Here is a 14,553-nt window from a genome sequence, read left to right on the forward strand (position 1 = left end):
ATGACAAAACCATCCTATTAGAGAAGATTGCTTGGCTGGGGCTGGGGCTTGGGCTCTGCAGGGGCAGTGGCACCAGGACAGCCTTGCTGCGTTCCCAGGATGGTTCAAAAAATGCACCTTCAATTATTTGGGGTTTCAACCAAACCGAGCAACTCAGATGTGTCTTTTCCATGTTACACCCATGGCTGCAGTGGTACCTTGCACCTCTAGAAAGTCTGTTCACAGCCAAGTTCTTCCTTGTCCCAAGCTCTGTGTGCCAGTTTTGCTTGTTATTTGCCCAGTGTACTGTAAAGAATCAGCATAATCCATCCTGAACCCATCCCTCTGACAGTTCCATGTTTAGGGTGCACAGGGCTGCTGTTGAACTTAAATGCACATGTGTAGACATTTGGATGTCTGGGTTTTGAGTTTAGTGAGTTACGGCTTTTGTAGAGAATGACTTTCTTTGAAAGAAAATACTGAAAAACCCTCACATTAATTCATCAAAAGGTCCTTCTAATAATCAATTTCACAAGATAACACACGTCTTAGAGAGTCATGGAATGATTTGGGTTGAAAGGGACCTTCAGGATTATCTAGTTCCAGCCCTCTGTCATGAGCAGGGATGCCACTTGTGGACCATGGTTTCAGTTAAATCCATAAACTACTACTGAAGATTTTTGTGCTAACAAGACAAGCTGCAGTGCCCTTGCATTTGGTAGAAAAGGTCCCTGCAATGCACTCTACCATAATTCTGGCTCCTATGGGTAAATGAATTACAATTTACTTTTTGTCCCCTCCACAGGTACAAAGCAGTGGCACCTGATCAATCACCTGCAGCCTGAAACTTCTTATGACATTAAGATGCAGTGCTACAACGAGGGAGGGGAGAGCGAGTACAGCAACGTGATGATCTGCGAGACCAAAGGTGAGGCTGTGGGGCCGGGCTGGGCTGGCCTTTGGGACGGGAAAGATCCACTGGGGGGATTTCTGTGCAGCACAAAAGTCAGCTGCGAGGATGACCATAATTTTCTGGAATGTTTCGGAGGATTGTTTTGTCTTCCGAAGCTGGGATTGTTTTGAACATATGGAAAGTGATCCTTTGCACTCCTGAGGCTCTGAGCAGAGCTCTGCAGCTTTGCCTGCCCTCAGAGATAGCGCTGCTGCCTCTGCTCTGCTGATGGCCTCTCCTTAGGAGACAACCATGCGCCTCAAGATGACAGAATTGATTTGTACATCTGTTTTATGTCTTCAGGGCTCTGTGACACGTTGTATAAGTGCAGACCACAGCAATTGATGGCTGTGTTGGCTGCCTCCATCCCTAATCCTGCATGCCTCTGGCACAAAGTTTGTACTGTTCTCGGGAAGTGTCAGATATGGCAGTCACATTTATTTTGCGAAGAATTCCTGTCTCCTTTAATCTCTAAAACCAAGTAAGGCTGTAAAGGGAAAATGCAGACAGTAAACTTCAAATGCAGTGCTATGAAAAAAATGTTTGAGAAAAAAAAAAAGAAAAAAGCCCTCTGGGAGCGGAAGCATCAAAATTCAGTGAAGTGAGTAGTGAAACCTTTGAAGGAAGGAGTAGGAGCTGCAGGGCTTCGAGGCTGTGCACACAGTTGGTCTCCCTCCTGCAAGGAATATAATATTCTTCTCTAATTTTAAAATGGGCAAGATGTAATCTGTCATTCACACTGCCTCTTCCTTAAAATTTATCTCCCCGAGGCTTGTAAGGGTGATACAGCTTATCCAGCATACCTGCATGGAGATGCTTGTCTCTCTCTGACCAGCTTCACTCTTAAGCCAGGCACCTCTTTTAGGGTTTTAGTGTCAAATGAAATCAATCTGAACTGTGGCATACTGGAAACTAATGTAAATGCAGTTCCTGGGTTAAACCAGCATCTAATTTTCAGTGATTTTCTGTTCATCTCTTGGTTGATCTTTAGCTGTGTGGTTTGGAAAGGGGGTTAGCAGGGTTCACATCAGATAAGGGTAGGTCATCTGGCAGAGCCTGGGCGAGAGAAATGAGTGTTGTGGTTTCTCCTGACCTCAGAAGTGGAAAGATTTGTGCTCTTTCAAGTTGAGAGTTAGAGCAGTTGCAGCCACGGGTACCTCGAGCGGCTCGTTAAAGTTCCAGTGACCTCAAGGAGCGGGTGAGCAGGGGATAATCACCATTTTCCAAGGCAAACAGTTATTACCCAATAGGAGCTGGCATTCTCCTTGCAGGATTTAGCGTTGACTTGGAAGCTTTCTTTGCGAGGCATCGGGACTCAGACTCAGTAATTATTTTCATTTCACGACGAAAAAAAAAACACATTTAGAAAATGCGTTTAGCGGATGTTCATGTCCTCGTCTCTCCTCACCCAGTGAAACGCACACCAGGAGCGTCTGAGTACCCAGTGAGAGACCTGAGCACGCCCCCCAGCCCCCCTGAGCGGGCTGGGGGCAGCGGGGCCGTGGCTGCCGGCGGCCCCGTGCGCAGTGGGGACATGCTGTACCTGATCGTGGGCTGCGTCCTGGGCGTCATGGTGCTCATCCTCATCGTCTTCATCGCCATGTGCCTCTGGAAGAACCGGCAGCAGAACGCCATGCAGAGTGAGTGGGGGTTGGTTTCACGGGGAAAATATTACCGGGGTAAAATTAGGAATGCCCATGCTGCGTTTTGTGGGTGGGAAGCAGTTTCCTGTTAGGAGCCAGCTTGCATTTCTGTAGAGACTTGTACTTCCAAGTGGGACTTAGGTGCAGCTTGGGTTTTTAAGAGCAGTGTCTCCATTTCTTCACACTGATGCTCCCTGTCCTGCTGGGTCCCTGGAGGACTGTGATGCAGTTTCACCCAGAGAATGGTGTGGGAAAGGCCTGGGCAAATTTTCTGCAGTTTGTGTTTAACTTTGAGCCTCTGCATAGGCAGAATGTGTGTAATCGTAATCACTTATTAAAATTGCGGAGAGTTAAATCCTGGATCTCTCCCTTTCCTGAGTGCATCTGGAAGAAGGAGAACTTGCAGCTCTAGGACAAGTCCCTTGTTACCTCTTAGTCCCTGCACAATGAGATGGCATGCAATGGCCAAGTGTTCCAGAGAGGTGTTAATAAGGAAAACCTGTTCATTAATGAGCAGGAGCCTGGAGCAGGAGCTTTGCAAGGTGCTCTGCGCCCACCAGCAACCCAGAGCCAGCAGAATCTCTGCCCTGGCCTTTTCTGCTCCTTGTGCATAAATCAGCCTTGCTCTTGCCACGGCCTGTGGTTATTTTTAAATACTCTTACTCTCCTACAGAGAGAAATGTAGGAGATAATAAAGATAGTATCTTCATCTGCAGCCCAGAGAGATCTTCTGGAAGCAGCTTATAGCAGATACAGCAGAAGGGCTGTTGGTGATACAAAAGGCCTGGTTTTAAAGTGCTCTTGTAGTGATTGACATCAGCCAGGTCTTCCAGACCAACATTTCTGGCCTGCTCTCCAGGATGTGGCTGTTTTCCATGTCTACATGCATATGTATGCTAAGCAGTTGGATAGCAGAGTTAGCTCACAAAAACTGGGGAAAGAAAAAAATAAGTTTCTATATTTTTTAGGGTTGCTCAGTAGAAGTGCTTTCAGTAGAAATGTCTTTTGCAGAATACGACCCTCCAGGCTACCTGTACCAAGGGGCAGATATCAATGGGCAGATGATTGAGTACACGACCTTGCCCGGGACCAGCCGGGTCAACGGCAGCATCCACGGGAGCTTCCTCAGCAACGGCCTCAGCAACGGCTGCCCCCACCTCCACCACAAAGTTACCAACGGGGTCAACGGCATCATGGCTGCAGGAGGAGCAGGACTGTACCCAGGGCACACCAACTCCCTGTCCAGAACACACGTGGACTATGAGCATCCCCATCACCTCGTGAACGTAAGGTCCTATGCCGGGTGGGAGGCTCAGCCCAGACCGTGGGGTTCATTCAGGGGCTGTGGAGGCAGGCTTAGTTTGGGTGGGGGAATGCTCATCCCCTGATAACAGCCAGTTCCACTGAATTCCTTATCCCAGAGGAAGCAACTGGGCTGATACTTGTGATACAAACATCATGGTTTTCATTTGAGAATATCAGATGACAGCAAGAATTCCACTTACTCTGGGAAATCTGCCTCTACCCTCCTCCTAACAGCATGTAAGCTCTGAGAATGCCTCAGTGCTGGGCTGAGATACTTTTCTTGTACATATGGTATTTCTCAATCTCCAAGTTAAATACATTTAATTATAGCTGCTTATTCTGCAGCTTTATGGATCACCCGTTTTTCCCCCACCTGTTTCAGATCTGTAACTCTGAGCAATGCTATTAATTATGGCAAAGCACGAATGGCGCAGGAGGTTCCATGGAATGAAGTGCCCCATACATCTTGAGCTGCAGCACAGCCATAACTGCTTTTTTTCTTTTTTTTTCAGTCCCCTGTTTGTGACTGTTGAGACAGGCTCGTTTTTTGTTTTGAAATTGAAAATAAAATTAAAAACTAATTTCAGTCTGCGACCCAGCCTTTGTATGCTGTGGAAAAATACTTCATTTGCTGAAACGTGTCCTGTTTCCAAGAGAGAATAATGATTTCATTATTGTCTATGGAAACAGATGGCTTGCATTCAAACTTACTAAACTTACTCAAAACTGTGAACATTGCCCAGGAAAACTGAAAGAAAAAGTTCAAAAGTCTGAATAACCCATGCTGTTTCTGGAGAAAAAAAACGGGTCTATTGTTTGTGTTGGTAATTGAGCACAAGCACTTCATTTTATTGAACAACAAATTAGCACTTGCACAGTAGTTGCCACTTCACTTCCCTCCAGTCTGAGCCCAGACCAGTCAGTTCTTTACCCCATTCTGCCCTTGGCCGACCCATGGAGCAAGAAGTGCCCACTTTTGGTTGTTTTCAAGCACAACCAAGGCCCAAACTGGGTTTTTCTTGTCCTGTCCAACCTCTCCCAGTGGGTGAAACTCTCCAAAAATCTCCAAGCCCTCAGGGAGAATTTGCAGTGCTCAAAAGCTTGCCCAGGAGAAAGACTGGGAGTTTGCATTAAGTTTTGTCCCTTCCATTTTTATTTTCTTGGGGGGAAAAATGAAATACATGTATAATGACACAGGTCTTGGTGCCTGGAGCTCCTCTGTGCCATGAGGTGTCCACCCAACACCTGTGTCCTGCTGGGAGCAGGTGATGGAGTTGAGCCTTTCTTTCCCCACTCCCTGTTGGGAAAGTTTGAGTCACAGGATCTCTGCCGTGGAGAAGGGCTGGGGCTGGCACGTGGGCGAGGCAGAGGAACAGGATGTTCTGATCCTGTTAGGTTGCTCTTTATTGTTTCAATGATTGGCTTAAATGAGGAAGGGAGAAACTGGCCAGGATGGCAATCAAGGCTAATTAGGCATTTCCTCAGGGCTCCCTATCCCTCAAAAACTTCAGGGTAAGCTCTGTTTTTGCAAAAATAGGGATTGCTAGAAGTTGCCTGGCGCTTGAGCTGCCAAAAGCCAGGTGAGCCTTCCCAGCCTGGCTCCCTCCTGGAGCCCAGGGCAGGAGCCTGGCTCTGCAGCCCCCTTGGAGTGGCTCCCACATCACTGTCTGCCTGGTCCCCAACAATGAGGTATGTGTTAATCTGGGCATTTCAACTGGCTTGTAATGGCCCCGTTAGCCAAAACCAACAACACAAAATCCCTCTCACCCGGAGTCATTGCTGGCTGAGGAATTACCCCATCTGTGCAAATACGAAACGGTTCAAAAATCAGTGTAGTGAAGTAAACTGATCTAATCGGAGTAATTACAGGAAAGTGGGATGGGTTTGTGTGTGACATCAGCCCTGCAAATTTAATCCTCTGTCTCCCTAAACAAGCCTTGCGTGCTAATGAACAGCAATTCGCTTTCGTGTCTGTCATCAGCGTTAAAAATAAATATATTTACAGCGTGTTTATTAAATTAAACCTCAGCATATTAAGCTGAAAACAGACCAGGGAAATGACCACATACTTGTCTAAGCTGCAGTTATTTACTTTTCCCTGACACACACACTGGCAAAGCCCTCCCCTGGCCTTTGGACAATCGCTTAGTGTTGCTGTGCCACGTACAGCCCGGAGCAGGGCATTGATAACGTGGTCAGAGTGGGGAAACTGAGCCCAAGAGCCCTTGGGCGTCCCTGCAGTGATTTGATTTGTAATCATTGATTATTAATCCTTCCTGCTGCAGGGTGGAGGGATGTACACGGCAGTGCCACAGGCTGACCCCTCGGAGTGCATCAGCTGCCGGAATTGTCGGAACAATAACAGGTGAGAAATGACAATCTTAGATGAGAAATGACAGTAACAGGTGAGAAATGACAGTCACAGGTGAGAAATGACAATAACATGTAGAAATTACAATCACAGATGAGAAATGACAATCACAGGTGAGAAATGACAGTCACAGGTGAGAAATGACCTGCCCAGAGAACAGCCCTCCCTCTGTGTGCTGAGGTGGAGCTGGGGCTGACAAAAGGTGAGAGCTGGAGTCCTGGCTAGCACAAGGAGCTCCATGGATGACCTGGAGGGCAGTTGAAGATTTTCCGTAGGACAGAATATAACAAGTTGTTAAAATTCCAGAGCTCACTTTGCTCAACATGCTCCTCTGATGCTCTCTGAGAAGTGAGGCAGGTTGGGCACTGGATTTTAGAAAAAATCTGTATTTCCTGTGTTTTTCTTCAGTTCTGAGATAACAAAATCATTCCATAGGGAGCTTGGCAAATTGGATTTAATTGGTCTTCTATATTTTACACTTCCTGACGTTCCCTGAAGAACACTAACCAACTCACTCCTTTGCTGTTCTTTTTAAAACATGGAATTAGAAGTTTTTGAGGCCTTCAGGAGATGACCAGCCATTGTCAAACTGGAATACTTTTTTTTATCATGTGAAAAAGGATTCCTGTGTAGAATTAGGGAAAATCTGTCTTCTGCATTGTAGCTGGGAGTCAGAAACCGAATAAAAATTACTGAGTTTTCACTTTTGGAATTATTATCCTCCTTAGGCTTCTGACTCAATCTCTGGTTATTTTAATGATTAGAAATAGGACTGAAAGTCAGACAAGCTGGGCTGATCTGACTGGTAGGTTCTGGGCTTTTTTTTCTATTTTTCAGTATTGTTAAAATCTTCAGCTGCCTTTAGGTGTGCATCTGGCTAAGCTGAGTTGAAATTAGTCATTGAATCATTGAATATTCTGAGTTGGGCCCACAAACATCATGAAGTCCAACCCCTGTTGAACAATCAAGGTGTTGTTGAAGGCAGAAAATGCATTTACTTCATTTTCATAGTTTTGCTTTGTAAAATATCACTTATAATGAGCATTGAATCCTTCTTCCTTCCATAAATATGGGCATGACAGTGAAATGCTGGCAGGGGCAGCTGGGCATGCCTTGCCTGGCCCAGTGTCCCTGGCAGGTCTCAGGAGAGCCCAGTGAATTCCCTCACACCCCAGTGCTGTGATTTCCAGCAGGCTGTGCACCAGCCTCGTGGTAATTTAGAACATGCCATATCTGTTACACTGTAATTAAGAGCTTGCTTCCAGCGTTAAACACATTTAATTCTTTATTTGCTCTTTTTTTTTCTCCCTAAGAAAGCGATGGAAAGAGCTCCATCCTCTGCAACTGCGCTGCTCCTCCCAGCCGGGTCATCAGCAGGGCCTGAACTTTGAGTTTTCACAGCCCCTTTCTATATTTGACTGCTTGACAGAGAAACAAGCTGTCCCTGGGAGCTGCCTTGGCCCGGAGGGGATCATTGCCCTCGGTTTGGCCGAGAGCTGCACGGCAGGGACCGCTCTGTTCCCGCTGGGGGAATGCACAGAGGACATGGGAGAGGGGAGAGCAGGGGACCAGGACGTGCCTCAGCTTTACACCAGGGAGCCCAGGGGGAGGAGGAGGAGGAGAGGAGGAGGAGGAAGGCCTGTTGGGTTAGTGCAGCCAGCCCACTAGGTTTTGGAAGTTGGGAATTTGAGGCTGGAGTGTTTTCCCCGTTTTGTTCAGCCCCAGTGCACAGGTGAGGACTGTCCCCCTGTCCCCATCCCAGCCTGGAATCCCTGCTGAAATCAGGCAGGAGGGGAGGGGGTTCAGGTGGACACAGCTCTGTCAGGCTGTGCCAGATCACACTGTGGCCTTGGTGCCACGAATTCCTCACCAGCCCATTCCCACCAAATGCCTGGAGCTGTTGCTGATTTGGGGTGAATGCAGCAGTTCTGTGAATTGTAACCACGTGCAAATGAATCCTAAAGGTTCAGCGTTATTTCATAGCTGTTTTCAGCAACAGCCATCTCAGAGCAGGTTTTATTATTTCAGTGCTGAAATCCCTGGGTCTTCTGTTTAAATTAGCACTTTATCCCTCATAACTTCTCGTGGAGCCTTGCCAGAGGGAGAAGCTGCTGAAAACTGGAGACCCACTTTGCTATTGTGGACAAAGCCTGTGGTTGACAGGATTGAGAATTGATCTTTTTTCTTCTCTTGTGCCTTTGTGCTAAAGCTCTCAAGATACCTGACGTTTGCAGAGGAATTTACACTTTTGCAGATCTCTCCCCTTTGCAAATTCACTCTATTTTGATCAGAAATCTGAAATACACAATACAGATGTAGGAGCATCAGTTTGTTTTTCCAGCTTTTTCATCTAAATTATTTTTTTTTAGATTATAGTTTAGTAGGGTTTCAGTATTAAGAATTGACAGAAGATGTGTTTTCCCAGCAGGGATTTTACATCACTCCTCCTCCACACTCTGCTCTGGTTATCCCCATGGCTAGTTTCCATCAAAATGTGGTTATTGAAGCTTAGAAGGCTGAACTGCTGTTGAAACATCCTTCAAGCTCTTACAATAACACAGAGAACTTCACTGACCCCTGTATCTTTAAGAAGAAACCCCCAAAACATGCAAACCCAAACATTTAGATGGGTTTCTCTGAGCTTTTTTTCCTAAATAATAAGTGAGTGCAGTCAAAACCTCTGCGGAGAGAAAGGCAAACTAATAAATGGATTTGTTTGAGGACCAGATGTGTTTCATGTGGATTCTCCAGTGGCTTCTGTGGTATTTTGGTACTTGGAATAATGATTTTGGAGGCAGTTACAGGAGTGGGAGGACAAAATAGGAGAGTGAAGGCTGAAGCTTAGTGCTGCTCCATCCTCACAGCTTTTGGGAGGGGAGCAGGCTCCAGAGGGAACCCATTTGTCCTGTTCTGGCTTTGCAGGTGAAGCATCTGCCTGAGGGAAGCTCATGACAGCTCCTCCTCTGACAGGTTTATTTGTGTTGTTGGGTTTTTTGTTGCCCTTTCAGTTCTGTCAGTATTGATCCCAGGTTTTGATCAGGTTTCAGGTGTGAACTGAGGCTCTAGGCAGGGCTGTAGGACGGGTCCCTCCAGTGTGATGGTTTTCCTTATTGCCATGACTTTTTTAATGGCATAAAAGTGGTTTGTGGGACTTGGGCAGGACTTAACTGAGACTGCCAATCTTAACATGTCCTGGTTTGAAACCCTTTTGAGCTCAGTGCTGGGCTGCTGTCAGTGTCAGCTCTGCTGCCTGCTGCCCTGGCACTGCTGTCTCAGTCCATCTTTCCTCATTTTCAGCAATTTTTCATCTGCTCTGCTCAGGTTTGGGCCAGAATCAGTCTGGAGCAGCACACAGTGCTCCTTGCTGAGCAGGCAGGTCCCGGGGATCCATTTTTGTATCCCCAAATGCAGTCTTAAACAGCCCCAGGGATGATGGACAGCAAGTGCACTGCGCTGATCCCTGTGAGCAAAGCAGGTGAGAGATGGGTTTACATCTGGTCAGAAAAAAGAGAAAGGATGCTCAGAGTTGTATCTGCACCAGCACATAAAGACCTGGAGCTTGTTCAGCTTTCACAGGGGCATTTTGGGGTGTCACTGGAGGCTGTGAACACTTTCCATCCTTATTTCCATGCATTTATCTGCAGATCCATCTCTGTCTTGCACCACATAACAAGGAGCATCTTGATGTGTAGTTTCTCAAAATTTGTGGTAGCTGCACAAGCGAACCTTTTATTTTTTGGGTAGTTATGGCTTTCTTAGGAATTGTTTATATAAACGTTCCCTGAGGCCACATTGTTCATGGGGCTGCAAACACTGAGGTGTTTTCCCTCATACCAGAATGCTATGTGTGTCAAAGTCCTGCTACTTTTTGTTTAAAGCTTAAATACCTCAGCTGTAACAATTGATTCAGCACTTTAACTTCAGTGCCACAGCTTTACACACGTATTACAGGGCCACAGTCTGACTTACACAGCAGAACAGGGGGGTTAAATTTGTTATATTGCATCTATTTTTCTAATTTGCATTCACTCCAATAACACTTAGTATTTATTTTTCAAGGTACCTAAGTGTGCTGCTTGGGTTTCAAGTTTGAGCTCTTTATCTTGGCAGTGAAAACATGTTTTATGGAGTTGCTTTGAAGGAGAAATGGACTCCCAAGTCAGGTCATTGGGTCTCAGTTGATGGGGGAAGGAACTGAGCGTGTTTTGAATGTTTTCAGCTGTCTGCTGGGAGAAAAAAAAACACTCAATCCTTTTCTTAATGTCAGAATCGCTTCACAAATATATTTCAAACTGATTTGACAAATGCTCTGATCGTTGATATAGTAAAACATTTAAAAGCTGGGGAGGGAAGAAGGAAGGGAGGGAAGAAGCCACTCTGAGTAACGTTGCCCTCTGTCCCTCCCGCAGGTGTTTCACCAAAACCAACGGCACTTTCAGCAGCAGCACGCTGCCCGTGGTGCCCCTGGGAGCCCCTTTCCAGCAGGAGGGCGTGGAGATGAAGCCCCTGAGCCCCCATGTGATGGTGGCCATGTGCCTGGCCCCGGCCGGCCCCGAGTGCAGCGCCGGGCTGGAGGAGGAGGAGGGCGGCGAGAGCGCGGAGCAGCCCCCGGCACAGCGTCCCTGCTGTCGGGAGGGCATCAGCCAGCAGCTCTCCGTGGATTGCATGGACGGTGAGGCACCCCTCAGGGGATGTCCCTGCCTGGGAGCCTGGGAATGTTCTGTAGGGAGCTTAATTTACTGCAGGGAATCCGGTAATTAAACACCTGTAAGAGCAGGCTTGGAGGAAGGTGAAGCATCCCGCCTTTCCATCGTGGAAAGTGGGAGCAGTGCTGCTCCAGTGCGTGCTCCTGTCCTGCCCTTGTGATTGATGCCTCTCAGAAGGGCTCATTGACACATAAGGAGGCTGTGACTGATGGATGCTGCACTCACAGCACACCCAGTGGCCCTGACACAGGGCACAAGCATCCCAGAGCCACCCTGGAGGCAGGAGCTGGCACAGGGAGGGACCTGGTCTCTGTTGGTGGAAAGAGAACCTGTTCCTCATCCCACCCTGGAATCACTGCTGCTTGTGGGCTGAAGTCAGGCAGCTCCCCCAGGCAGGAAGGGAAGGGAGGTTCAGGTGGACACAGCTGTGGCAGGGTGTGCCAGACCAGGAGTGTGGCCTTGGTGCCATGAACTCCTCACTGACCCATTTCCACCACATGCCTGGAGCTGTTGCTGATTTGGGGTGAATGCAGCAGTTTTGTGAATTGTGACCACGTGCTAATGAATCCTAAAGGTTCAGCATTATTTCATAGCTGTGTTCATCTCAGAGCAGGTTTTATTATTCCAGTGCTGGAACCTCCTCTGAGCTGTTCCATACAGGTGCTGTGCTGGGATAGAGCCTGTGCCCTGTGCTTGTGCCTGCTATGGTGGCAATGAGCCTGAGCCAAAAGAGCATCACCCACTGGAATTAAAGAGTTTTTGGGGCATGTGGTTCTGTTAAACTGACAGAAAATCTGAAAAACCCAACCCAACCACACACCCTGCTCTTGCTTTGCAGGCAGCAGCTTCCTGCACTCGGAAACGTCGAACCACATTTTGAGTTGGAGTCCCCTCATTCTTCAGCCTCTTTCCAAGGACTGTAAGGAAAAACCAGGATGGAGTTCATCCAGAGTCACCCTAAATGGTTCTGGGGACCTTTGTCAGCTCCAGCTGCAGGAAACCTGAGGCAGTGACCGTGTCCCCACTCAAGGCCAGGAACTGCACCGCTGAAAGGGAGTCACGGGGGGATGTTAATTATAACAGAGAGAGTCACTATTTATTTTTTGTAGTAGTGTCATATGAATGTATCTTGGTTTCAAAATGGTTGCCTTTTTATATTATTTATGCCTTGAAATGCCTTTTTTTGTTGTTTTTTTTTTTTTTTTCTTCCCCCACACACACCACAAAACTAGCCTGGTTATGTGTATAAAAAAGAATTGTAATAATATAAAGAATGAGGATGGGAAATGTGGAGTGTGTTTCCATGGCAGTTTACCAGTGGGACAAGCACTTCTGAGGAGCCCAAGAGAGGGATTTAAGCAGGTCTGAAATGACCAACAGCTGCCACCTCCCTGGCAGCTCAGTGACATGGCACTGGAACCCTCCTTTCCATGAATACCTCCTGGCCTCTCTTGCTTTCTCTGGGAAGATCCTGATGAAGAAATAAGAAGATCAGTAAGAAAAATGAGCCTTGATTGAGTGTGTCCTGTGCAGCTTGAAGCAGAACTTGAGTCAGTGACTGTGTCTTTAAGTGCTCAATAACCCTTCTGCAGAAGTACAGGTGGAAATCCAGCCTGTCTCACTTTCCCACTCACAGAGAAGACAAAATCCAGTTCAACTCTTGGTTTGAGGGATTACTGACAGCTTGGATAGCTCTGAAATGAACCCAGTCCTGGTGAAACAGCTCCCAGCAGCCCTGGGCACTGTGAGGAACCTGCCCATCCTGGACACAGCACGATGGAGGTGCTGCAACCTTAACTGCAGGGCTTGGGTGGGTGTTTTTTCCTTTCCAAATTTAATCCCAGTAAATAAACCAAACCAGTGCTTGCAAAGCACTCCCCTCACACGAGTCACAGTGCAAAGCCCTAGAAATGAAGCACAATTTACAGAGATGGCCACCCCAGGGTGACACCTGCAGCCCAGAGCAGCGTGTCCCTGGCCAGTGTGGAAGGGAGGGAGCTGTGCCAGCCTGGCTGCAGCTCTCCAAAGCCCTGGGGAGCTCAGGGCTGCTGGTGCAGCTCCAGCAGCCACAGGGTTTGGGGAGTGGTGTTCGTGTGAGGAGGAAGCCCTTGAGATCTGCTTTGGTAGCAGCAGCTCCATGGGCTGCTGGGGTTTCTTTATGTTTCATAGAATCCCAGCAGAGTTTGATTTGGGAGAGACCTTAAAGATCATCCCATCCCACCCCTGCCATGGACAAGGACACCTTCCACCATCCCAGGCTGCTCCAAGCCCCATTCAACCTGGCCTTGGGCACTTGGGACAGCCACAGCTGCTCTGGGTACCCTGTGCCAGGGCCTCACCACCCTCCCAGGGAAGAATTTATTCCCAATATCCCATCTAAACCTGCCCTCTGGCTGTGGGAAACCGTTCTCCCTTGTCCTGCATATCTGCTTGTATAAGAAATCAATCTCCCTCCTACTTCAGGTAATTGAAGGCCACACTGAGCTCTCCCCAAAGCCTCTCTGTTGCATTATTTGTGGTTATATTTATTCTTTTGCCCTTTTATTGGGTTGTGCTTCCTCCCAGCTAGAGCTGCCTTATCCCAAATGTCTTTGCACACCATGGACTTCACACCCATGGGCTTTGGCTGCCACATACCCCAGAGCCATCACAAATCTCCCTCCTCCCTTTTTGTTTATCTCATCCCCCCAGCCTGGATTTTCCTTTTGCAGGATCTGCTGCAAGCCTTTCCCCTTTTCCCACAGAGATTGGCCCACAAGTTGTTGGGATTTAACTGTGGCTGCTTCGTTTTCCCCAAACACTGAAATTGAACCATGGTTTTAAACAACTTTGCTTAAATCTCCCCTGTATTGTGGGTGTGTCAGATAAAGATGCTGTGTTTTCCAGAGAAGCTGTAATATCCCTCTAGAATGTTCTGTGTTTGGAAGTGATGGTTTGCAGGGGGTTTGGGTGGGGTTTGTATTTCTGGGGGTGGTTTGATAAAGGGATTAATGCTGCTTTATGGCTGATGTGGGGATTGATACTCTGTTGGCAGTGATCAAGGTTGGTTTGTGTGGCTTCATACTTCCCAATGGGTTATTATTAACCAAATACAGCAGCAAATGGACCAAGGTGCCCTTGTGTCCACACACAGCAGAGGATGAGGACTCAGGAAAGCTGGGAACTGCCTGACACTTTCCTTGGACCCTGCTTCCCTTTGTGCCTGCTCCAGTGCAGGGAAAAACCATCTCCAGTCACTATTTTTAACCTCCTGTGGTTTGGCCTGATACTGGGGAGCCTGGGGGTGAAGATGAGGCCCCTTCCCACAAAAAGCTTTGTGGCTGTTCTTGTACCACAGGAAGCTCAGCACAGTCCCCAGGCAGCATCCCCAGTCGATGCCAGCCCTGGGGCTGAGTGCAGCGCTTCGGCCCTCGGCCTTTTTTCCTGCCATCGGTGAGAAACTATTTATTGTAGCCTAAATATTTATTTTAGCTCCAGCAGTAACTGCAGCCCCGGGGCTGAGCCGGAGGGGCTGAGCCGGGTGCGGGAATGGAGCCAGCCCGAGGCGCACAGGTGGGTGCTGCCGTCCCGCGGTGCGGGACAGAGCAGGACAGGGAA

At 47.8% G+C, this 14,553-nt stretch overlaps 1 protein-coding gene across 1 annotated transcript in view; it reads left to right on the forward strand.

Annotated features, from left to right (window-relative positions):
* CDON (cell adhesion associated, oncogene regulated) overlaps window positions 1–12,243 on the forward strand; it is a 59,931-nt gene extending 47,688 nt beyond the window's left edge. The window contains exons 15-20 of the mRNA XM_058041194.1: window positions 785–907; window positions 2,344–2,571; window positions 3,586–3,860; window positions 6,165–6,244; window positions 10,660–10,922; window positions 11,795–12,243. Coding sequence (XP_057897177.1) covers window positions 785–907; window positions 2,344–2,571; window positions 3,586–3,860; window positions 6,165–6,244; window positions 10,660–10,922; window positions 11,795–11,961 — 1,136 coding nt within the window. The 3' untranslated portion in view covers window positions 11,962–12,243. The remainder of the gene's footprint in view (window positions 1–784; window positions 908–2,343; window positions 2,572–3,585; window positions 3,861–6,164; window positions 6,245–10,659; window positions 10,923–11,794) is intronic.
* The last annotated feature ends 2,310 nt before the right edge of the window (window positions 12,244–14,553 follow it).

This window comes from Melospiza georgiana, chromosome 27 (assembly GCF_028018845.1).
Source record: "Melospiza georgiana isolate bMelGeo1 chromosome 27, bMelGeo1.pri, whole genome shotgun sequence".
NCBI lineage: Eukaryota > Metazoa > Chordata > Aves > Passeriformes > Passerellidae > Melospiza > Melospiza georgiana.